This window comes from Cydia splendana, chromosome 21 (assembly GCF_910591565.1).
Source record: "Cydia splendana chromosome 21, ilCydSple1.2, whole genome shotgun sequence".
Classification (NCBI taxonomy): domain Eukaryota; kingdom Metazoa; phylum Arthropoda; class Insecta; order Lepidoptera; family Tortricidae; genus Cydia; species Cydia splendana.
Window position 1 is genome coordinate 9,847,811 of NC_085980.1, and position 25,150 is coordinate 9,872,960.

The 25,150-nt window shown below is 40.6% G+C and overlaps 1 protein-coding gene and 1 long non-coding RNA gene across 4 annotated transcripts in view; both read right to left on the bottom strand.

Annotated features, from left to right (window-relative positions):
* LOC134801309 (uncharacterized) overlaps positions 1-25,150 on the bottom strand; it is a 121,049-nt gene that overhangs the window by 55,964 nt on the left and 39,935 nt on the right. The gene's annotated exons all lie outside the window — the stretch shown is intronic.
* The window catches only part of LOC134801306 (beta-alanyl-bioamine nonribosomal peptide synthetase ebony), a 63,784-nt gene continuing 38,667 nt past the window's right edge, over positions 34-25,150 (bottom strand). Inside the window, exons 2-17 of one of the 3 annotated variants that reach the window (XM_063773846.1) lie at positions 11,555-11,686; positions 9,815-9,962; positions 9,206-9,339; positions 8,307-8,483; positions 7,665-7,891; positions 6,918-7,194; positions 6,471-6,638; positions 5,985-6,143; positions 5,620-5,759; positions 5,284-5,374; positions 4,767-4,979; positions 4,214-4,352; positions 3,376-3,518; positions 2,775-2,921; positions 2,201-2,358; positions 34-1,798 (exon numbers count right to left, since the gene is read on the bottom strand). In XM_063773846.1, coding sequence (XP_063629916.1) covers positions 1,658-1,798; positions 2,201-2,358; positions 2,775-2,921; positions 3,376-3,518; positions 4,214-4,352; positions 4,767-4,979; positions 5,284-5,374; positions 5,620-5,759; positions 5,985-6,143; positions 6,471-6,638; positions 6,918-7,194; positions 7,665-7,891; positions 8,307-8,483; positions 9,206-9,339; positions 9,815-9,962; positions 11,555-11,675 — 2,583 coding nt within the window. In that variant the 5' untranslated portion in view covers positions 11,676-11,686 and the 3' untranslated portion in view covers positions 34-1,657. Of the gene's footprint in view, positions 1,799-2,200; positions 2,359-2,774; positions 2,922-3,375; positions 3,519-4,213; positions 4,353-4,766; positions 4,980-5,283; positions 5,375-5,619; positions 5,760-5,984; positions 6,144-6,470; positions 6,639-6,917; positions 7,195-7,664; positions 7,892-8,306; positions 8,484-9,205; positions 9,340-9,814; positions 9,963-11,361; positions 11,505-11,554; positions 11,687-25,150 lie in introns of those variants that run through there. The other 2 variants (XM_063773845.1, XM_063773847.1) reach the window with 2 other exon arrangements.

Sequence of the window (25,150 nt, forward strand, 5' to 3'; positions counted from 1 at the left end):
TACGGCAGCAGATGGAAAAATAAAAAGCATAGATTCTATAATTTAATTTAATACATTAAACACTTAATTAAATTAAATTAAAACAATAAGGTACAAATTAGACTGTAGCTTAATATCTATAGGTAGTCAACAACAATATAAACCGGTACAATTTATAGATAAATTGCACCAATTTAATTGTTCTTGAGCGTATTTATCACTGCTCAACTATGAGAGATCTAGTAAGATTTAAATAACAATATTTTACACATACCTACAAACATTACAAACTATGTAATGCAACATTACTTATTTAAATGTAGATGATAATTAACAAGAGCTGTTAGATTTCATAAACTTAGTTGAAAAACTATCACGTATTTGTAACTTGGTCGATTACGAGCAGGGCTCGGAACCGGTTTTTTTAAATACCAAAATAGCCCAATACTTTTAATAATTTTATGCTCTTTTCGTAGGGCTGAATCATGTATTTAGGTAACGACTTCGTATTATTAGATTGGCCCATCAAAAATGAAATAATAAACCAAAGAACGAAAAAGAACTTAATAATACCGGTATTTTTTGTATGAAGAAAAAATTGGTTCCGAGCCTTGATTACGAGTGTGACCCATTACATTTGGCGCCCAACGTGGGGCGTATGACCGTATTTTTGTACATTACGGCCACGGTCAAACTAGTTTTCTTTATGTAATTTTACCACCCCACCACGCAACAGTTTTTTCTGGTCTCCGTGCGGAAAGCGTCAACTTTCGGCACGCTGCTCGAAACAATTGCCGCTTTCCGGCTCCGTCGAACAGAAATATACCTAGTATGCACACCGCGGCACAAATCACTTTCATTTTACTGCCCTAGCTAGGTGTGTAATATACTATTTTTTGAGACTGACCGTTTATTGATTAGGTACATACATATCTATTACAAAATATATTACGTTTAGGTTTACAGAGATTCGTGACTGTACGGTTTAATGTAGAAATGGAAGAACATTGATTTTTATACAATGGCAAGCCAATTAAATTCGTTGTATCTTAAAACTAACCTTATCACTACAATACTAAACTGGTTTTTCATATTCAACTTTAGTATAGGAAAAGCCTCTATGTCTTATTGTTTTCACTGGTACTTGTTCCAAACTCCAAAATTATTTTATTTGATAATACTATGCCAACTTTTCAAAGTATCAATGAACTTATACCTAATCTAAGAGAGTCGCCGTCGTCGTCGCAACGCATTTTAATGGGCATGGCGAATAAAAATATGTATATGCGAAACGTCGCAGGAATGCTGCGACGTCGCTTGCGTCGAAACAACGCGACGCATCAGTGGGGCCGGGCCCTTAAACAGAACACCCAAATGATTTCATCATTGGGCTGATTAATGTGTCTCCTCGTATCTTTATTTTTGCACTAAGTAAGTAATAGTGTCTGAATCTGCCTGTTCCCTCTGTTGGCAACATAAAATCTGTATATCGTGCTATCCTCTAGAAAAACTCGGAAGAATTAACATAGTTAACGGTTTTAGAGATAGCAGAATCTATATTTGTAGTTAACTTTCGCTCACTTTCATGTATTGTGTTTTTGCAGATCATAAACTTATTATCAAGCTAAAGGATTCTCAATCGTACATAGATTATAAATAAAGCCTACATTATCTCAGCTCATTCAACAGTTTTCCAGCACACAATGGCCCTCATGTCATCAGGAGCCTCTCCGAAGATGCCAGCGCCGTTTTCGTCCACGTACTGGTTGATCTGGTAGTCGAGGAGGGTTTGGAAGCCGAGGACATCGGTGCCCAGTTGCTGGGGGAAAATGGAGCTTGTTTATTATGGGGAAAAGGCTAGGATTATTGATTACTAATCGCTAATTCGTAAAATTAAACACTGTCAAAACAAGGTTGCCGTTGCCACTTCCTTCTTTATAAGTACCTACCTACTTGCTTAGTCAAGACTGTCAAAAGCGCATTTGTAATATGCCTTCGTTGGAGAATGATGTTTTACTTTGATAATCAATCAAAGGATGTGAAATATGCCTTAGTTTCAGTGCTGTGCTAGTAAAAAAGTGAATATGTCGAGCCATTTCTTTCTTACGCACTTGTTCCAAGATGGACCAATGGATGGCGTTTGGGACTTAGCTTGGGACTTAATAGTCGAACAAGTCTTCGATGGATTCTAGGTGAAACTACCCAATAAAATAGTTTGTACCTGTGTAAGCGGGCTGGTATTGGTGGTGAACACGCCGAGGAACCGTTTCTCGCGCGCCACGCGCATGGTGGCGTGCTCGAGCGCGCGGATCGCGGCCACATTCTCGCGTGCGTTCAGGTGTTCGGCTGTTGCCATCATGAAGGAGTGGAGGATGGTGCCTGGATGGGAGAGATTTTTGAGTACATGTAAGTAAAACCCGTGTAATATTGCTTAGGTATTTATTAGGTCTTCGTCAACCTAGCGTCTTCCCGGCCTAGCGCCAGGGTCCGCTTTCCTACTCAATCTTCTCCACTTGCCCGATCTTCGGCATCCTCAGGTGTGAGATGGTTCTCTTATTATTTATTAGGTATTTCAGTTTTATGTTATGTTACAGTATCGCTTAGGAGTGTTTGCTCTCATTGATAAGTGAAGTTATCAAGTAGAACAGCACATATAAATATACTAATCGATACGCTTAAAAATTACATACTTATTTTGTGTTTATCTTGAAAATGTGTATATTTGTTCAAATTTTCAATTAGGGTTAAATCAGTGAACAAAAGTTTGAAATGTGGGTAGTTTTAATATGCCTTACCTTTGCCTTCGGGGAGCATAGTGTCTCTGACAGAGCCCTCGACGAATTCCAGGAAAGCCATAATTTTGGCGAGTCCGCCAGTAAGTTCGATTTCTGGCTCGTCACGAGCATCGAAGTTTAAGGCCACAGCCACTGGAGTTCCGCTGTCTGTGGAGTAAACGTTTTAGATCAGTAACCAAAATTAATAGTAAAAGCGTTTCATTAGTCACCCTTCGGAACTCTATAGAAGTTGAAACTAAGTTAAAAATGTTTAAACAATAAAAAGCTATACCTAACTCCTCCTTGCAATATAAAAATAGTCAAGATTACTTTACCAAAGCGTTTGACACTATTTTCAACCCCATATTGTTAAGATAGATGGAATTTTTGTAGTATTGGGGAACTGCTTAGAGCTAGTTGAGTTATTTTCTACATTACTAGAACTCAGAGAAATATAAAAAAACAAAACGCAAAAAAAAAGAAATAAAATGTTGGCGTACGTCAAGGCAGTGTTTTAGGACCAACTCTTTATAATGAATATAATTATAATGAAATATTATAGTTTCAATTGCAGAATAAAATAACCCTTTCCGTAGTCGAGTAAAAATAGAATATAAATTACCGTCTCTAAGGACAACGGAGAGACGTGCTTGCAGTAGCGCAGCCCAACACGCGCTGATGCAGTGCGCGTAGTCGCGCGTCTCAATCTCATGCCGGAGGAACTGCTCTAGCTCGGCTTTCTCGTAGAATGAAGTCACTATCATGCTGGAAACCAAATATGATATTAATGGTATTTTAGAGGGCAGTATTATTTATCACTCGGACCTCTACCTACTGCAATGTAATTACTTGCAGAATAACAAAGTGTAGGAAGGACAATATTCACCACATATCAAGTCACTAAATAAAGCTGGCGTTGACGGAATAATTATACTTAGATATTAAGATTTAATTAAAGTTCTCAGGGTTAAAACGTCATATGTAAATCTTAAAGTTGCCATTCGGAAAGTTTGGATCCATTTAGGCCTTCCACACACGGGGCAAATCGAAAAGGGCCAAATTTCAACTGTGACATGACTTTTGTACGTGTATTGAAAATGACAGTATTTTGCGACGAAATATCGAGCAGCTCTTGTGGATTTTTGTATAAGTATTTTGTGTAAGGCATGGTTCCAAGACCTTGCCCGGAAACACGCAAAGAGGCACAATCCACCTGATGATGCCGACATGGCTCCCTGCTTCAGCTGCCACAAATAAGGTCGCCAATGCCGGTCTGACCGGTCTCGCATTGGCTTATACAGCCACGAGAGACGTTGTTCCTCGTTTACAGACGCTGCTTAAATCATCTGTCAAGATATTAAAGGCCTGATGAGTTCTTCGCAAACCGAGCCGTGAATGCCGTGATAGAGGTAAGTGGTAGAACCATTACTACCATTACTTAAAACTTGAGATGGACTTACTCAATGACGTCGTCTTTGTGTTCATCGCGCATGGGTTCGGCTGTAAACTTGGGCTGGTTGGTGCCCTGGCAGTCGGGGCTGGTCGACAGCTTCGACAGCACCTCTCCGAGGTTGGCTGCCTCCAGGAAGTCGCTGATTTCTGAAATAGCAAGTAAACTTAATTATATCTGTGCTGTGTTTTAAAAATAAATCCCATCATCATCCATTTGAAGTAAAAATCAAATAGAAATAATAGATTATGATAATAACGGTAAAAAGCGCTGGTAACCTAGAGGTACTGGCATTTGGCCTACGAGTCCCGGGTCTCGTACCAGTGCGTTTCTCAGAAATATATTTACTACCAGTCACTTTTCCGTAATGGAAAACATCATGCAGATATTGGACAAATCCCAATAAAGCCCAGTTTCCCCTTAGAGTTATAAAGTCACATTGCGAATTAAAGGGTTAACTATAACTAATGCCAATTTTTTGCATTAAGTCACCAAGACCCCAGGTTCCCTTGGTAAACCGTGGCTAAAAAGCTGGCACAGAACGGTACCCTTGTCATACTTACCGATATAATACCCCTTATCCCTCAACCTAGTGATTGTGTAGATGGAGTTGAGAGAGTTCCCTCCCAGCTCGTAGAAGCCCGCTCTGACTGATAGGGCTCCCCTGGCGGCGCGACCGAGGACCTCTCCAACGGTCTCGAAGAGGACCCGGGCCTTATCCATGCTGTCGGAGTCGACGCCGGAATAGTCGATGTCGAGGGGGATTTCTGAGTCATCTGGAAGAAATAATATTGGTAAGCTTTCTTTATTTTGTCTTATTTGACTTAGGGTGCAAATATAGTTTGTTTTGTACCATGTCAATGGCAAACAGGCACAGTCTGATGATAAGCGGTCATCGTAGTCCATGGACGCTCGCACTCCAGAGGTGTTTATAAGCCTGTATCTCCTTTTTTCAAGAACCCCAGAAAACCTCGGCAGGTAACTCCACAGCCGAGCCGAGTCTAATTAAGCGGTAGGTATAATTTTTAGATCATACAATTGACAAAATAAGAAAGAGAAACGGATGTGCCAAAGTCTTACCGTTGTTATTAGTATTCTCGTACATCTTCAGCAGTGCTTGTCTGTCCACTTTGCCGTTTACAAGCAGCGGAATGGTGTCAATCATAATAACCTGCAATAAGTAAGTACATTTTTTTTGTTAAAAGTCGCGGTTTTTACTTACACCTACAGATTTAATGACACTAAAAAATTGGGATTTAAAGACAAAGAGAGTTGGTCATTTAAAAGGAAAGTCAACGCAGCATTCAACTTCTATTTTAGCCCAAGATTTTTATCCTAAGAAGACAAATAGCATGTGTCATTAACAGACCTGTAAGCGGAGGCCTGCATAAGTCAAATCATAAGCTATTATGGTACCTGGGGTATCATGTAGGAGGTAAGGGCATTCTTCAGAGCAGCCTCGATGTGATGCGAACCAAGCTTGGCATTTGGCTCGATGGTGACGAAAGCCAGGATCTCAGGGTTACCGGTCGCTAGCCCGTAGCAGAGGACCACGGCTGGAAGATATCAATAATTGAAATTAACAACATGTTTGGGTCATTTATAGGAGGTAAATAGGAAAAAAGCGACGACGATCGTGGCCTGTCTATAAGTGAACATTTTCTGAAGCGTTAAAACGATAATGTACAAAATATCTGACAAGTATGACTCCCTTCAACAGCATGCCGGTGTTACCGTGATTCTCGGTGAAGAGGAAACAAGAAAGAAGACCTAGACCTAACCTTTTTCTACACCATTGACAGCGGCGACAGCACGTTCCACCTCCTGCAGATCCACCCTATGCCCGCGGATCTTTATCTGAGAGTCGGTCCGTCCGGCATACAGAATGACTCCCTTCTGCAGCATACCGAAGTCTCCGGTACGGTAGAGGCGGCCGTAGTCTGAAAATGCAGAATGAATATTTTCTTTGAAGGCATAAGTAAGTAGATATTATGATTAACTACCGAGAAAAGTAGGTATACATTGTAGGGAAAGTTAAGAACTCTATCGTGAAAAGGTTAAAGGAAGTAGTTGGATCTGAGAAACTTCCCCTTTCATAACCGCAATATTACAAAGGTGGTCCAATCTTGGCTACTTTTTGAATTTTTTCCAGATTGGCTCCAGAGTTCCAGACCTCACCGTCCTTAGACTCGCGCACCGGGTGCATTTCCTCGTAGAGTAGGTAGGTAAATTTCATAGTTATCCAGAGGAGAACCCTCTTATCTTACCTGCGCTCGTTGCATGAGGGTTATCGCAAAATTTGTCAGGCGCCTGTCCACCCACGTATCCACACGCAAGGTTGGCCCCAGCGACCCACACCTCGCCGACCTCGGACTCCCGCGCTGGGTGCATCTCCTCATCCAGTAAGTATACTTCGCAGTTGTCCAGGGGAGAACCTGGAGATGAAATTGAGTTGTTGGAAAGAGTTTCTAATTTCGTACAGATTTATAATAAAAATATTTAATTTAATTATAACTATGGGGTTTTCGATAAAAGAGTCGGTATTAAGTTGACGATTATGGCTAGCGCCAGGGTAATCAAAAGTATCAGAACTAACCACATTCAACTTGAGAGTTAATTTTTACCTCGACTTCCAAAAAAATGTTGTTCCGGATATAGCAATATGCATTGTATTGGATAGTGATTGGATATGATGAAGAATTTCTAAAACTCACCAATCGGAATGGTATTATGGTTATCCAGCTGTGCAGTATTCTCCAATACATAATACGTCACATCTCCCATAACCTCAGTGCTCCCATAGAAATTCGCCAACTTATAGCCGCTGTGGTCTCCGAAATATTGGAAGAACTGGGCAGCCAGCTCCTTGCTGAGGGTCTCTCCCGAGCAGACCCAGAGCTTCAGGTTCTGCAGCGGGCGTTCCGAGCGGTTCAGGGAGAGGTACATGAGGATCGAGCGGAGGAGGGTTGGGACGAGGACCAGACGTTGTATCTGAAAAATAATTAGTTGATTGATAAAAATTAAAAACTTAAGAAATAATTTTAGCTTAAATTTTCTGCTTCTCTGTTCTATTGGACAACATTGTTGTTGAAAAATGCATATTTGCCGCTCACTGATAGAAATACTAATCGTCCGATTTGGTTTTGTTAGTGTAGGACTGTAGGTACGTCAACAATTATTGGTGTGCAAGTTTCACCCAACTGATTTACCTATACATTTTTTACCAGTAAGTTCTTGGTTTAATGTTTAACAAGCAGAAACGTCTGCGAGCTAAAAGAAACAATATGTCTCACCCAAGACAGTTATTTTTCCACTTTTAAATTTATAAGTTCTTGGTTTTCAGGTAAAACGCGACCAACAAGAGGTTTTCAACAACAAGTTTTATATCTAAAAAACTGGGCCACGAATATCAGATCAGTCATCCAGAAGCAAGTGTAACCCGATTCCTGATAAACTCTTACCTGATTCTCAGCCAAAACCCGCACCAACTTCTGAGGGTCTCTAGTCGTCTCCCTCGACAGGATCAGCAAAGACCGTCCATGCAGCAGCGGACCCCAGATCTCACAGACCGAGTCCACGAAGGTCAGAGCGGTCTTCCAGACGCAGGTGGCTTCTGTTTCCGTGAACGGGAAAATGTGGAACTGCCACCACAGGCGGTTGCAGATGGCGGAGTACGGGAGCCGCACTCCTGGAATAATTATTAATACATGAGCATTTTCACTTGAAGTGTATCATATAGGTACATTTTTTCGAAAATCCATCAACTTTTGGGTTATTTCTATTCGGAATTAGGAGGACTATCGATTTAAAAAAAAGGACGCATTTCCACATAAGTACATTTTGTATGGACCTTCACAAAACTGACGCCCAAAATTTATATGAAAAACTGGGGACACTTTTTTTCTTTGTCTCATTCAATAGTACTCGTGATTCTGAGTCTAAATAACCCAAAAGTTGATGGTTTTTCGAAAAAAGTAAATGGTACCATTTTTTCTGAAAACCGGAACAACGGTTAGGGTACGATACGTAAAGAAGTTTAATACGGTTTCTGTATATACATTTTTATGAGATTCCTGGGAAGCATAAAAATTGGGGCCATTTACCTTTAGGCACTCCAGTGCTTCCAGAAGTATACAGCACGATGGCAATGCTATCAACCCGGGAGTCAGCAAGCATCTCCATGGGGTTCAGGGTTTCCGCAGAAAGACCGCTCGCTTCCATCGCTAGCTCCTCGAAGGAGACTGACGGCACACCAGTGGCGGCAAACATTTTTGGGTTGCCTGGAGAAAAAAGCGTAAGTCCAGACGTTAAAATTGTAACAATTGAATGAAACAAATAAAAAAAACCGGCTGACTTATATGGTTTTTACGGCTGTAGAATTTCCTCAAATACTGATACCGTATCGAAGAAAAGACGCAACATTCCAGTGGTCAGCACATACAACCGAACAAGGATTTACAGCGGACGTAGTGGACTACAAGATCGGGTTGTGCATCCTGCAATATGTGGCTGATGCGCTGCAGCTCCCTGGGTTCCTCGGAAAATTATTCTTTCCAGCTCAGTGAAAGAATAAAGTTTCCAGTACAAAGTCGACAGAAAAATAGCAAAACCGAGCCCAATGCGTTGGATTGACCAGGTCATGAATGTTTTGTTTTGGGGATGAGGGTATTGGGGGTACCCGTACACAAGGAGATCCAGACGCGGAAGTGGCATTGGATTAATTGGACATATAGTCAGGAAACCTGACACGCACCTCTATTCACCACCATTCAAAGTGGCCCTGACCTGGAAGATGCCCGGCAAACGGAAACATGGTCGCCCTAAATCTACTTGGCACCGTTCTGTGGAGCAAGAGCTGGGTGTATTGGAGATGGGATGGGAGGGTACCCAAACTGCCCAGGACCGGAGGCAATGAAAAAATAGTTTCGAGCCCTACACCCCAGCAGGGGGTAACAAGATGGAAAGAAGAGAATAAGAAAAGATGATGGTAAAGGAAACTTACAGCGATCATCGTAGATAACCAGGACAGGTTGTGCGTCCTGCAATATGTGGTTGATGCGCTGTTGTGGGAAGCTGGGCTCCATGGGCACGTAGGCCGCTCCGGCTTTCCAGCACGCGAGGAGCGCCATCACTGTGCTGTAATTATTGGTTTCAAGAATTCAAAAACTTATTAAATAAATAAATAAATCAGGGACATCTTACATAGATCGACCTAGCCCCAAACTAAGCAAAGCTTGTACTACCGGGATTCGAACCCAGGACAGGACCATCGGCTTCATCAGGGTCACTACCGACTAGGCTAGACTAGACGTCAAAATTGCAGGGTGTGTCCAGACGTACGTTGTTTCACAAAAATGTATAAAATATATAAATATTGGTACAAGCCGAGGTTTGAGCCCACGATCTCCAGCTTGATAGTCGCTCTGAACTGAGTGCCTAGCCAAGGTGACAATTAATCGCTTGGGCTACGACTACGACAAAGAAACGCTTTGTGTCTCTCTATCACTCTTCCATATTAGGCGACAGTGATAGTTGCGTTTGCTACGGAGCGTAAACGATTGGCATGTTGGCTACGCGCTGAAACTTGCTAGATAATAAGTTCATAACTTACTTGTGTGTAGGCTGCATGCACACGGCGACAACAAAGTCGCCATCCTGATTAGCGCCGGTGCCGCGCGCTCGCGATGCCAACGCACGCGCCAGCGCATTCGTGCGCGCCGCAAGCTGCGCGTAGGTCACGCGCGCTGTGCCAGTCTCATCTGCAACAATCATAATTTTTGGATAAATAATAATAACCAAATGAAAGACAGCCCTACCTAGCGTCTCCCGAGCGTCGGTGTCTATAGCTAATTCCATGGCTGCTTCTCGCTCGACGCAACAGCACAACACAACACAACACAAACACAACAACACAATAGCGAAAGTAGCGAAACCATTTTTGGTAGCACTGACTAGACGCCGATGCTCAATAGACGCTGTTATGGGGTATTAGGGACCGTGCGCGTTGCAGGATCTGCCATCTTGTGGCCTGAATCGGAGACATATGTGGGAGACCGAGCTTAGCTCGGAAAAACATAGAAAAACTCAAAAATGTGCGTTTTCCCAGAGATAAAACCTAGGTAGATCGATTTTTCGCCCCCAAAACCATGGGGGTAGCAAATTTCATCGAAATCGTTAGAGCCGTTTCCGAGATCCCCGAAGTAAAGTTCACTGATTCCGAATATTTTACTCACATTTAATATTCGTAGCGATTGCGACACTATTTCAATACGCGCTTGAATTAAATATGAGCGATTACTGAAATCGTTGTATTAATTTGCCAATTCAAATTAGCCAGCTGCCAGCTTTAAAACCTCTTATTTATGCTTGAGAGTTGCCTCAGGTCTCAAACACCGATACAAACCTTATAATTATAATCTAGTCTAGAGTAGTTAGCATTATCTAAGGCCTAAGGATATATTTAAACCATTTCTATCAAAAACTATTATCGTGCTGTTATGTCCAATCAAATCTAATTCAAACGTTATCAGTTATGATACTTCTAGTGATACCTAAATGTTTTAATGTGTACCTACGTACAGTCGAAGTCTAAGATATGTTAACATTTTCGCCTTATTACAAAGGAGTAAGGTGCAAAAGTGTAAACATATCTTTGACGTCGACTGTACCTACGTATATCTGAGGCCTAACCAAGATAAAAATCGATGATAGAAAACGCGTATCGAAACTTAAACAATGTATGGAAATAGTTACATTCCTTCGTAGCTTCTGTCATCCCCATACATTTTTTTCTTTTCGTTTAGCGTTTGTCGATGCACGATTGACATATTGGCTAAGCATTTGAATAGTAACTACTTAATAGATATTTAGGTAGGTTTGTGTCATTAGGGGATCATGGCATTTACGTTCTGTTTAGATACCAGGGGCCTTACCATGATGTCCTTATTGCGATTCTGTTTAGGACCTAAACTGAATTGCTAAGGGACGGAGTTATGCGACTTATATAGCTCCTAGTTTAGGTCCTAAACAGAATCGCAATAAGGACATCATGGTAAGGCCCCAGAGTATAAAAGAGTAGTGGAGTCGCTACAATCAACAAGGTGCCTGGTGGTGTCTCTTTAGCGGAGGCAGAAAATAGGCAGAAGAAAGTAAGCTTACCAGAGTACACAAGGGCGGTGGAGTCGCTACAGTCAAGGCGGGCCAGGTGGGACGGCAGCGGAGCCCCGGGGACCGCGCGCCGCGCACCCGCCACCACTGAGACCCGAGGCAGAGAACCCATTGTGTCCAAGAACTAAGAAATAGGGCGATATACACTGAGACCCAAGGCTAGTAGCCGCGCTGTAAATCTTACCAGAGTACACAAGAGCGGTAGAGTCGCTACAGTCAAGGCGGGCCAGGTGGGACGGCAGCGGAGCCCCGGGGACCGCGCGCCGCGCACCCGACACCACTGAGACCCGAGGCAGAGAACCCATTGTGTCTGAAACTGAAGAGAAATTGGTTAGACAATACGCTGACACGAACTGCTGTCTAGTTACAGACTAGGAAACATGGCTAGAATAGTTTGGGCAAAAGAACTGGTAGTTTCTTCCAACGGGTACAAATATTGCGATTCAGCGAGGAAATTCTGCCATCACATCACCTTCGACACCGTGCTACAGGACTTTAGAATGATTAGTTTTATAATAGTTTTAATTAAATTAATTTTAGGGTATTTTACATGGTTTGGGTAGGTACCTAATTATTATTTACAGAATTCCACACGCGGGCGGAGCCGCGGGCACGCGAGCTAGTTATTTATAAGTTTTTTTTTTTTTTTTTTTTAATTTATTTAGAAAACAAACAGCCTTTTACAAATAAGTCTTACAAAAATTATTAAAAATAGGCCTAAAGTTTCATATATTACTAGGTTTATCTTCTATACATATAATAAAGCTGAAGAGGGTCGGAAGTCTGTACATGGAAGATATTTGAAAAAAAGTTGGCTGGGGATACTTAGAATTGATAACAGAACACGTTCCAACAATTTTTAGAATTTTTGTCTGTTTGTCTGTTTATCTGTTTATCTGTTTGTCTGTTTATTTGAACGCGCATCACGTGAAAACGGCTGAACGGATTTTGATGAAAACTTTACTAATCTGTCGAGGAAATCCCCGGCCAGGTTATAGGCTATAAAAATTTAACCCCTAAAAGGGGGGGTAGTCACAACACTCGATTGACTTAAGTTTGCCCCTGAATCGTATGGCGCTACTTAGGAAGGAGGGGCAAACTTTTTCAAATATGTGCTAACACTATAGAGTACCCTGGTAAACTAACAGATGGCGCTGAATTTAATACTATGTGACATAAATAAGCCAGCCATAAGGATTTTGCCAAATTAACTCTAAGTTTAGAAGACCCCTCTTCTAAAATTTCAATCAATCGTACGGATATCAACAAATTTAATTGAATAATGGAGCCACACTGGTGCCGTGGAGACTGGGTAGGCCTTTGGTGTGGGACGCTACATGCGTAGACACCTTTGCGCAGTCCCACATCCAGGCTACCCGGGCACAGGCTGGCGCTGCTGCCGACCAGGCCCAACTACTCAAGCGCCGCAAATACTCATCTTTACTGCAAGATTATGAGTTTGCGGCGCTTGCAGTGGAAACAATGGGTCCTTGGTCGGCGGACATGAAAACTTTCATGGGGGACCTGTCGACACGGCTGGTCGACGCTTCGGGAGACCATAGGGCTGGCGCTTACCTCTCCCAGCGCATATCGCTGGCAATACAGAGAGGTAACGCAGCCAGCGTTATGGGCTCAATGCCGCAGGCGGAGGTTCTAGAAGGGGTATTCTCTTTATAACTTCTTTTTATTTTTATATATTTTATTAGTATAATTTAGTTTTTATATAATATTATAAGTATTAGTTAAATTTTTAAGTAGGTTTATTTTAATTTTAGTTTAGTTTTTAAATCTTTAATTCATAGTTAGTTTTAATGTTTTTTTTTTTAGTTACAATTACATTATTATTATTATTCTACTCGTGCAGTCTATGGGTGAAACATACGAAGCGCGTTTACAACACGCTTCGTATACAGTACAATAATATCTTCAGGATGTTGTTAAAGCTGCCTCGTCACTGCAGTGCGTCAGGCATGTTTGCCGAGGCGCACACGGATGGCTTCCATGCCATCAGACGCAAGAGGGTAGCCTCTTTGCTGCGACGAGTGAGAGACAGTAATAACAACATCCTGAGGATGGTGGCTGGACGCCTCGACTGTCCAATATTAAAATACTGGGTCAGTATTGTGACGGGTAGGGCATAGCATTCTTTAATTATGTATTCACACATATTTACTAACATGTAGTTTTTTAAGTTTAGATATAAGTAGACTAACACAAATATGGATTGTAAAGAAAAAAAAAATCTGAAATAAACAATTTTTATTTTTTTATTACAGTTTAGTTTGGTATCTATCTATACATATAATAAAGCTGAAGAGGGTCGAAAGTCTGTACATGGAAGATATTTGAAAACAAATTGGCTGGGGATACTTAGAATCGATAACAGAACACGTTCCAACAGTTTTTAGAATTTTTGTCTGTTTGTCTGTTTATCTGTTTATCTGTTTGTCTGTTTATTTGAACGCGCATCACGTGAAAACGGCTGAACGGATTTTGATGAAACTATACTAATCTGTCGAGAAAATCTCCGGCCAGGTTATAGGCTATAAAAATTCAAACCCTAAAAGGGGGGGGGTAGCCACAACACTCGATTGACTTAAGTTTGCCCCTGAATCGTATGGCGCTACTTAGGAAGGAGGGGCAAACTTTTTTCAAATATGTGCTAACACTATAGAGTACCCTGGTAAACTAACAGATGCCACTGAATTTAATACGATGTGACATAAATAAGCCACTGAGGAAGGATTTTGCCAAATTAACTCTAAGTTTAGAAGACCCCTCTTCTAAAATTTCAATCAATCGTATGGATATCAACAAATTTAATTGAATAATTGTGTTGATTTAATAATACAACAAAATTAAACGACAGTAAATTAATTGCCCCTCATTGTACAATGCCATCTTTTGGGGAGCTGAGTAAACATTAAGTAACCAAGAAAACTATAAATGGGTTTAAATAGTTACGTAGTGGTAAAATAAAACATATCAACACGCGTATAATTGCATAAAATTATTTAAAGTTATTTATTTTCTCCGTCATGAATTATACCTAATCGTAATTATATCGCATCCATATCAAATCCATATTCATACGTATCGCCTCCTGGCTACGAAGGTGGGTACTTTGAAAAAAAAACCATTGACCTCTGTCATTTGCAGTGCGGGATTAACCCTATTAAGCAAAATAAGCAAGTGCTTATTTTGCTTAAAAGGGGACATGGTGCCCTAAGCAAGTGCTTAGGGCACCATGTCTAGGGGGCACCAAAAATTATCGAAAAATTTTCGCGCTCGCTTCGCTCGCGTTTTTAATAACATTCTAAGATGTTTATGATAAAGGTGACATTCGGGTGGCGCCTGCAGCAGCATTAGGTACTCTGGTGCAACGTTACTGCTGCAGCACTGTCAATGTTCGTGATAACATGATGTGACTGATTTCCACACTAAAAGTAAAAATGTACAACTGTCTATCAAATTGCGTTTTTTTATATCTAAAAATTGTCGCGCTTGCTTCGCTCGAGTTTTCAATAACTTTCTAAGATATGATAAAGGTGACATTCGGATGGGGACTGCAGCAGCATTACTCTGTTGCAACATTACTGCTGCAGCACTGTTAATTTTCCTGATAAAATGATGTGACATGTGACTGATTTCCATACTAAAAGTAAAAATGTACAACTGTCTATGAAATTGTGTTTTTATATCGAAAAATTTTCGCGCTCGCTTCGCTCGCGAATTCAATAACATTCTAAGATGTTTATGATAAAGGTGACATTTGGGTGGCGCCTGCAGCAGCATTAGGTACTCTGTTGCAACGTTACTGCTGCGGCACTGTCAATTTTCGTGATAAAATTATGTGACTGATTTCAATTCTCAGCTGAAATGCAGCAATGAACGTCACTCAATTTACCAAAAAAATTCTATGTAACTAATCTTGATGACCCTAGGGAGAGGTGGCACCATGGTCTAGAAATACTTAGGGCATCAAAATATCTTAATCCGGCCGACTGGTCGTTTGCGGAGTCAAACGATTTGGGACTCGCATTTTATACGCATTACCATGCCTTCCCGAAAAAAAATCGAATCATTCGCGAAAGTTTCGCAACGCATTGAGGTTACAAGGGGCACGTGGTCTTCCTCGGGAGTCTGAAGAAGACCACGGTAAGTGGCGCTCTAGCCAGGCAGGCCGCTTCGCTTTCGCTCGCGCGCGTATACCTTACTGTATCGTCCGATATTCACCTACTACTCTGTCGTTTAAATCCTTAGAGAATATAACCAACGGAAACGCCATGTCTATAATTTTCGGTACAAAATAGTCTGGCGTTTATTGCGGGGGAGGGGCACATCAAATGTGCACCTACATAACGTAAACATAGCCATGTCAGATAAACGTCGGTTGACCATTGGCCGCCTATTTTCGACAGAGGGGAACGCCTGTTAATGACCACTCCGTTTGGTTATATTCTCTAAGTTTAAATCACGTGTAAAATTTGAATAAGGGCGTATAAAACTATTGATTTTGGAGTGTAGTTTTATTTAGTGGTAGGTACCTAATTGTAAAATATTTTATCTGGACTTCAGTCCTCTAGCATATGTCAACTTTACTTCAAGTTCCGCCTCCAGGGGAGAGGGAGAGAAATTAGGATTAGAAATTAGCCGCTTACTGACACAGACCGAATTACACGCGGGCGGAGCCGCGGGCACAGCTAGTAATTTATAAGTGTAAGTAATTATTATTTATATTATTTATGATTTCGTAATAGGTACACTCTGTGACTGTCAAAACTAATAGGGATGTGTCTTCATACCATCTACTTATACAAAATGATCTTGAACTATACGCCTTTTTAGGGTTCCGTACCCAAAGGGTAAAAACGGGACCCTATTACTAAGACTCCACTGCCCGTCTGTCCGTCTGGCCGTCTGTCCGTCCGTCTGTCTGACACCAGGCTGTAAATCATGAATCGTGATAGCTAGACAGTTGAAATTTTCACAGATGATGTATTTATGTTGCCGCTATAACAACAAATACTAGAAACAAAATAAAATAAATATTTAAGTGGGACTCCCATACAACAAACGTGATTTTCCCCCGTTTTTTTGCGTAATGGTACGGAACCCTTCGTGCGCGAGTCCGACTCGCACTTAGCCGGTTTATTCGTCTTCCCGATTTTTTGCTATAGGTGCAGCAAAAAAACGTCAGGTATATTATTACATAGAACGATTATGCATGTAATAGTGATTGATATTAACCAGGAAATATGTGACGCTATGACAAGATTACATACAGTGATATTATGATATAACTACACCATATTAATAGTAATGCATCGCTTCAATGAATGCTCCGCATGACAAAATATCTAATATCATAATCGTCATAATCTTCTAAAGGTTGACGAACGCTAGACCGGGCCGGGGCCGGGCCGGAGCTTCCGGCGCTTCGTTTTCTATGGAAAGCACCACGTGGTCACCGATCAGCCGTCATAGAAAATGACATGTCGGACGCCTCGGCTCGAGCCCGGCCCGGTCTAGCGTGAGTCATCCTTAAGACGTCAAGACGGTTAAATTAGGTATTATACTCGTAGGAAAACAATTTGATAAGCATTAAAAAATTATTATCATAACCAACCACTATCCCTAAGGACTAAAGACTAAGACCATCAGTAAGGTGGTGGTACTGGTGCTCGACGCGGTCCCAGTACATGTCATCTTGAAACTTAAGTCATTGTCAATAGAGGTAACAGCAGGGTGTCATCTATTGGGCATTAGCATGTCGAGCACTAGTACCACCACCTTATAGGTTATACACACATTTTAAAGTAAAAGTTGTTACCCCTGTGGACAATAGTCATCAGCTTGTGTTAATTTAAGCTGTACTGGTTTTATCATAAGTCAGGTCATAAACTAAGTTATCAGAAAAAACGAGGGGAACCTTTTGCTGTGTATGACCAACATGATCCAATGGCCATAATATAATTCTTCAACCTTTTTCTCACGAATCCAGCTAAGTACTTCTCAGTAGGAGTTAAGCTCCATTTAGACGGTTCAAGAACTTGCATGCAAGATTCATTACATTGCTAATTACCGAGTACTTACTATAAATTCAATGAAGTCGATCGAACAAGTATACCGCTACGTAAAGCTAGGTTTAGATTAGCAAGAACTTGCATGCAATTTTCATTACATTGCGGCATCTGATCAAACTTTTGAAAGCAGATTACCTTTGTAGTCGGCAATGTAACGTAACGTAACGTAACGCCTCGCTTAACAAAAATTGCATGGAAGTTCTTAAACCGTCTTGGGGCTTTATAAACGTCGCATCGGATTTCGAGGCTGTACCTATACCTTTGTGAATGCCAAACAGAGACGTAAACACACAGCTAAATCAGCGACTAAACGCTACGTCCTCTCGATTGATTAAGTAATCGCTGCGACCTCCAATTTATTTCATTGGCTAATGGAAAAATTACGGTGCCTTATTTCTTTGTTTCATTTTATAATAATATAAAGAGAATAATTGTATGTGCAAAGTTTCATTACAATCCAACACGTAGTTTTAAAATGTCCTGCACATAGCCAGTAAGACAGGAGACAACCTGGAAAAGCTAATGGTCACAGGTTCGATGGAAGGAAAGAGAAGGGGCCGCAGTCCAACGCGATGGTCCGACCAGGTTAGCAAATCGCTATCCATGAAGGTCCATGATGCCTTAGAAGTCGCAAGGGATCGGACAGGCTGGAAATCTGCGATCCGGAATCATGTGCTCCACGAGGAGGTCACGACCCTCAGCACTGAGGAGAACGAAGCAAGGAGGAGGAGTTTTAAAATGATAACGAAACTCCGTTTGTATGGTAAAGTGAAACTCGGCCCAGCTTGCTGTGGACTCTAGTGATGAACATATAGCTCTTTTAGTTTAAAATAGTGTAGGATGCAAAAGAAGTAAAAATACATCTAATAAGTACAAGTATGTGTGACCTCGCGTTCTTCGTAATCACTTGATAATGCGGTGTCCCTTTAGCCTGCAGACACATTAATCAATATAATAGACTACTGGCAAGACTATGGGTGTTGAGCGTGACAACATCATTACATATAATTAAGTTTTTCATTCTATAATGATAGTACCTATTAAGTACATTATCATTAGACACTGCGCTTAAGCGCCGGCAAGGTCTTAATCGTGTCTATTTGACTGGTTTAATTATAGCTCGTGACATGACTTTACCGACTACTCTTGTAGTGTTTACAAAAAGCATTTTTTTCTTATGATTGTGAGTCGAAATATCCCAAAATTTGAAAGCTTTTCGAAAAAAAGTAAATGGTAATATTGTATTTACCGTGATTTACTTACATGCCTCTAAGACACTTAAAATAACTGCTGTACCCACACATTTTTCTCAAAACCCCTTATATTTTCTGTACAAAACAGTCTGCCAATTTTTGCGGGGCAGAGGACGTCAAATGTATTGCTATTTCTACATGATTTCTACGTGACGTACAAATAGCCATGTTAGTCCATACAAAAGTTTACACAACTGTGCAAGGTTTTCGGCAGAGGGGTAAGCTTCAAAGGCGACTCTAGTTATTAAATGCTCTAAGCAAAACCCCCATAATGATGACTCACGCTAGACCGGGCCGGGCCCGGGCCGAGGCGTCCGACATGACATTTTCTATGACGGCTGATCGGTGATCACGTGGTGCTTTCCATAGAAATCGAAGCGCCGGAAGCTCCGGCTCGGCCCCGGCCCGGTCTAGCGTGAGTCATCCTTTATCCGTAATGGCAAAGCCATAATTTACTGATTCGCAAGCCTTCAACTCGATAATTAATTGAAATGACACTTCTGAACCGTCCAATTGAATGAATGAGCGAATGAATGAATGGTCTCGTGCTAACAATGACCTGGTTCCGTACTCTATTATTACGCTAAATCAATTCAAACCTTTTTCTAAATTGATTGCTTGTAAATGGATTCCCACACTTTTTGCTAATTATTAATATTATTACAAGCGTTAGTGTACTAAGAAGTAGTAGTTATTTGGGGGCAAAGTTGTTGTTTAACCGCTCGTGCTAATATTGATACCCGAGCAAGCGAAAGATTCCAAATCGAAAAATGGAATCTTGAGCGTTGCGGTGAAAATTTTTGTTTCACTCGGGGGCAAATTTTGTTTAACCCTCGTGCTTGGAAACCCTCGCAGGGGCATTCCACGAGACTGTCGCTAGCCGTTTTAAATAATCACGATTATTTAGCAGTGGCGCTAGTGTGCACGTTGATGGGCTCTTAAGGCTGTCTTTCCACTCAGGGAGAGATGAGTGGAGATGAAAGGAGACGTGCAGGAATTAACCAATAGCAATGGTTGTAAACCACCTCTCTTCTCGGCTCGGCTGGATTACAACCAATGCTATTGGTTGAATCCTGCACGTTAGGTGACTGCTAGCCAACATGCCAATCGTTTACGCTCCGTAGCGAACGAAATACGTCTCTATTGGTCGCACTAATATGGAAGAGTGATAGAAAGAGAGTAGATGTCTACGCTACGCTACGGAGCGTAAACGATTGGCATGTTGGCTAAGCACTCAACTCTCATCTCCGCTCATCTCTCCAATGAAAAGGCAGGATTACTTACGCCACGGAACCTCGTAACTACATATTAATTGGATGATGGTATTTTAATTATTTTAATATTGTTGCAGTGATGCCAACCCGGCAGCTAGTTGCATCAGCTCAATAATCCCACCGTATTTAAATGTAGGTAGACAAGGCACGTTAACATTTATCAAATCTGTCATCAATAAAATATTAACCACGTAAAAAAAGAGCCGTAAAAAATCGCTTCATTTTTTGTTATGAGTTTTGTCGATGTCTTTAATTTATCTACAGGGTGTCCCTAGCCATTAGACAAAGCCGAAATGTACATATGCATTAGGGTATTTAGAACCAGTATACAAATTAGTATCATAGCAATCGGTGTAGCGGTTACGAAGAAATTAACAAATTACTATTTTTTTACTTTGGAGCAACCTGTATGTGTTAGTAGCTCCCCAGATAATAAATAGTATGAAACATTCTTCGACCGTTTTGATTATCTTTTTTATTTATGACTAAGATTCTGACTTTTGACAAATGTCATCATTGCTTCACATTTTCAAACAAATTGTCAAAAGGTCTGCCAATGATTAATACAGTGTTTCTATTTGTTGTCGATTATTGAAAATAACTTTTGTTTGAAAACTTACTTTTTTATCTTTTGTTCTAATTAAAAAAATATTACCGTTAGAGCATTTCTGAGAAGTAACCCTACGTGGGATTTCAGGGTTTATCCAATGGCTAAGGTCTCCCTGTATATACAAGATATATACAGTGCTACTAATAAATATATACGACCGGCCAACCCCATTGACTTTAGCGCGTTTCTGAATATCACCAAAGACAGTCGTCTTCACATTAATTCAATATGATAATACGTTAATACGTAATAAGACTAATAAGTATTCATACGGTAAGTTATTCAAGATTAAGCTGGTAATACCAATAATTACTAATAGTTCCACTTTGTAATTTGTAAGGAAAACAAGGGAAAATGCAAGTTACGTCAGACAATAAATGGCTTATAAATAAATCATGAAGTATTTATTGAGATAAAACTGCGTTGTAAGTGCTTAGGTTCATAGATCATCTCTTTAGCAAAAACTCGGAAAGTTACGAACACTTTCCGAGCTTTTGCTAAAGAGATGATAAACTGTTTAGCGCTAATATGCGTTTATGAATCAAGTTTTTTGACATCTGTGGTCTATTTTATAAAGCTACAAGTTACAATTTACAAGCGGAAGTCTCTTTCTAACCCTATGTGTTAGAACGAGACTTCCGCTTGTAAATTGTAACTTGTAGCTTTATAAAATAGGCCACTGGTTATTAGCGACTGTTGATATATGCTCTAACTTTTTATGAATACGGCTGTTAGTCTGCAACGCCTTGGTCTTAAATTAAAAATAAATATGTAATATAAGATATGCAAACCATAATATACTTATTATCATCAAGAACTATAAGCAAGAGGACAAACAAACGTCATCTGAATGTCTATAAATTGTTTACAGAATTTTAATCACTATGAAATCAACGATGACCAACTCTGGTCAACGTAGGACTCGAACACACATCTTATAGATTGTAATGTGGTACTAGTGATAGAGCTTAGCGAAAAGAAACTGCATTTTTGGCAGAAAGCAAGCCGCTTTGCCCAGTGATACTAGGGACCAATCTGAATGATTTCATCCGAGGAAACACAAATTTCATTCACTAGAATTCAAGATGGCGGACCTTTTCCAAAATGGCGGCTGCAATATTTAAAAAAATTATAGACACAAAACGGCTGCACCGATTTTAATGATTGATATATCGATCAATTCGTATTGACACTTGTAATCGAATAAAAAATATGGCATTTAAGAAATTAAAGATGGCGGCCGAATATTAAGAAATTTGTGTTTTTTTTCTTTAATTTTTTTCCTTCTAATGAAAATAACAACTAAATATTCTATAATATGATCACATATTCTTTCATTTAAAAGAAACCTGATAATATTATCTGCAAAATAAAAAAATAATCTTAACAATCCGTTGAGTAGTTTTTGAACTATACGCATTTCAAAAAGCGCGTAACTGCCGTCCGAAACGGCCCGCTCGCGCGGCTCGCGTCAAAACTGAGAATTTTGATGATTTAAAGGTAAAAAAGGAACTGAATACATGTTTACTTTATTTATTGAGCTATAAATAAATAAATAAATTGTATTTCTGCTTATTATTTGTGACCATCACGGGAAAAGTTATGGCGGCTGGCGCTTACGTCGCTTAGCACCGCAATAGTATTGGAGCGGCGTTAATAATAGCGTAAGCGCCATCCGCCCTAAGGTACCTATACCCGTGGGTTCAAATTTATTCCTCTTTATCATCTTCGTCCGATGTGGATGAACTGAAAGAAAAGAAAATTCATATGAAATCGGAACAAAATATACCTAATATAATTAAATTAAATATATAGAGATGAACTACGCCAAACTAACTTCTATTACTATTTCAATGTGTGTAGTATTGAAATAGTAATGGAGGGCGGGACAGTTTGGCGTGGTTTATCTATAAGTACCTTTCGTTTTTGCAGTTGCCTTTGCAAGTGCTGCATTGCACTGTACAGGGTAGACCCACTCTCCGACACGTGCAGCGCATTGTTTCGCAGCCTTTTTTACAGCCGCAATGGTCCAGGTATGATAATTCACGCCACATCGCCCTAGCATCAGACCATTGCGGTTCCCAACTGCCATTAGATGACTTCCAACCCCAAGAGGATGGCAATGGCACAGAGGCATCATCAAGAATAAGGGCATATCACCCCATAACTGGCCTGCTTGATATGTGAGACGGAGCGCGTGTTTATGTAATGCTGCCGATGTTGGTGGGATGCTGGTTACCAATTTCTTTTTAGTAGCAAATAGCTCCTTGCGTACCAAGTTGTCCGACGAATGTGCTATTTGTGGGTCATATAGGTAGCAGGTGAACTTTTCCGGCATAGCCATGATTTCTTCAGGAAGGCTTTGTAATGGCTGCGATATTTGTTTTAAAGCTGGTGTAACTTCAGGGTGTGACAACCACGTTTTGAAGCAAGACTTATTTCCTTCTGTATGGAAGTAAGAAGTAGTGTCACACCCTGTAGAGGCGTGAAAGTCACGAAGAGCGGTTGATCTGTCAGAACCCAAAGTATTTGCTATTTTATGAACATCGCCATAACGGCGTTATTTGCAGTCCCAGTTAATAGCCATAACTCTTGTAGGCCACTCTCAATTTAAGTTTGATGATATGATATAGTGGCCTGCAAGAGTTATGGCTAATAACTGGGACTGCAAAGAAACGCCGTTATATCGATGTTCATAAATAGCAAATACTTTGGGTCCTGGCAGATCAATCGCTCTTCGTGGCGTGAACGCCTCTACAGGGTGTGACACTACTTCTTACTTCCATACAAAAGGAAAGAAGTCTTGCTTCAAAACGTGGTTGTTACACCCTGAAGTTACACCAACTTTGAAAGAAATATCGCAGCCATTACAAAGCCTTCCTGAAGAAATCATGGCTGTGCTGGGAAAGTTCACCTGCTATTTATATGACCCACAAATATCACATTCGTCGGACAACTTGGTACGCAAGGAGCTATTTGCTACTAAAAAGAAATTGGTAACCAGCGTCCCACCAACATCGGCAGCATTACATAAACACGCGCTCCGTCTCACATATCCAAGCAGGCCAGTTATAGGGTGATATGCCCTTATTCTTGATGATGCCTCTGTGCCATTGCCATCCTCTTGGGGTTGGAAGTCATCTAATGGCAGTTGGGAACCGCAATGGTCTGATGCTAGGGCGATGTGGCGTGAATTATCATACCTGGACCATTGCGGCTGTAAAAAAGGCTGCGAAACAATGCGCTGCACGTGTCGGAGGGTGGGTCTTCCCTGCACAGTGCAATGCAGCACTTGCAAAAACAAAAGGTACTTATAGATAAACCACGCCAAACTGTCCCGCCCTCCATTACTATTTCAATACTACACACATTGAAATAGTATTGGACGGGCGGGACAGTTTGGCGTAGTTCATATCTATATATTTAATTTAATTATATTAGGTATATTTTGATCTGATTTCATATGAATTTTCTTTTCTTTCAGTTCAACCACATCGGGCAAAGATGATAGAGAGGATTAAATTTGAACCCACTGGTATAGGTACCTTAGGGCGGATGGCGCTTACGCTATTATTAACGCCACTCCAATACTATTGCGGTGCTAAGCGACGTAAGCGCCAGCCGCTATACCTTTTCCCGTGATGGTCACAAATAATAAGCAGAAATACAATTTATTTATTTATTTATAGCTCAATAAATAAAGTAAATATGTTTTCAGTTCTTTTTTTACCTTTAAATCATCAAAGTTCTCAGTTTTGACGCGAGCCGCGCGAGCGGGCCGTTTCGAACGGCAGTTACGCGCTTTTTGAAATGCGTATAGTTCAAAAACTACTCAACGGATTGTTAAGATTATTTTTTTATTTTGCAGATAATATCATCAGGTTTCATTTAAATGAAAGAATACTAGTATGTGATCATATTATACAATATTTAGTTGTTATTTTCATTAGAAGGAAAAAAAATAAAGAAAAAAAACACAATTTTCTTAATTATCGGCCGCCATCTTTAATTTCTTAAATGCCATATTTTTTATTCGATTACAAGTGTCAATACGAATTGATCGATATATCAATCATTAAAATCGGTGCAGCCGTTTTGTGTCTATATTTTTTTTAAATATTGCAGCCGCCATTTTGGAAAAGATCCGCCATCTTGAATTCTAGTGAATGAAATTTGTGTTTCCTCGGATGAAATCATTCAGATTGGTCCCTAGTATCACTGGGCAAAGCGGCTTGCTTTCTGCCAAAAATGCAGCTTTCGATGTAAATATCGCCCTAAGCCCTACTACTATACGTCCCACAATAAAAAAGGATAAATATTATATAACCTCATCTGAATTTCGTCAAGTCATACCTGCTATCCTTAAGGATGACTCACGTTAGACCGGGCCGTGTCCGGGCCGGAGCTTCCGGCGCTTACTTTTCTATGACATGACAAGCGATCACGTGATGCTTTCCATAGAAAACGATGCCCCGGAAGCTCCGGCCCGGACACGGCCCGGTCTAACGTGAGTCATCCTTTTTCCTATGATTTATCTATAAATATATTTATCATCAA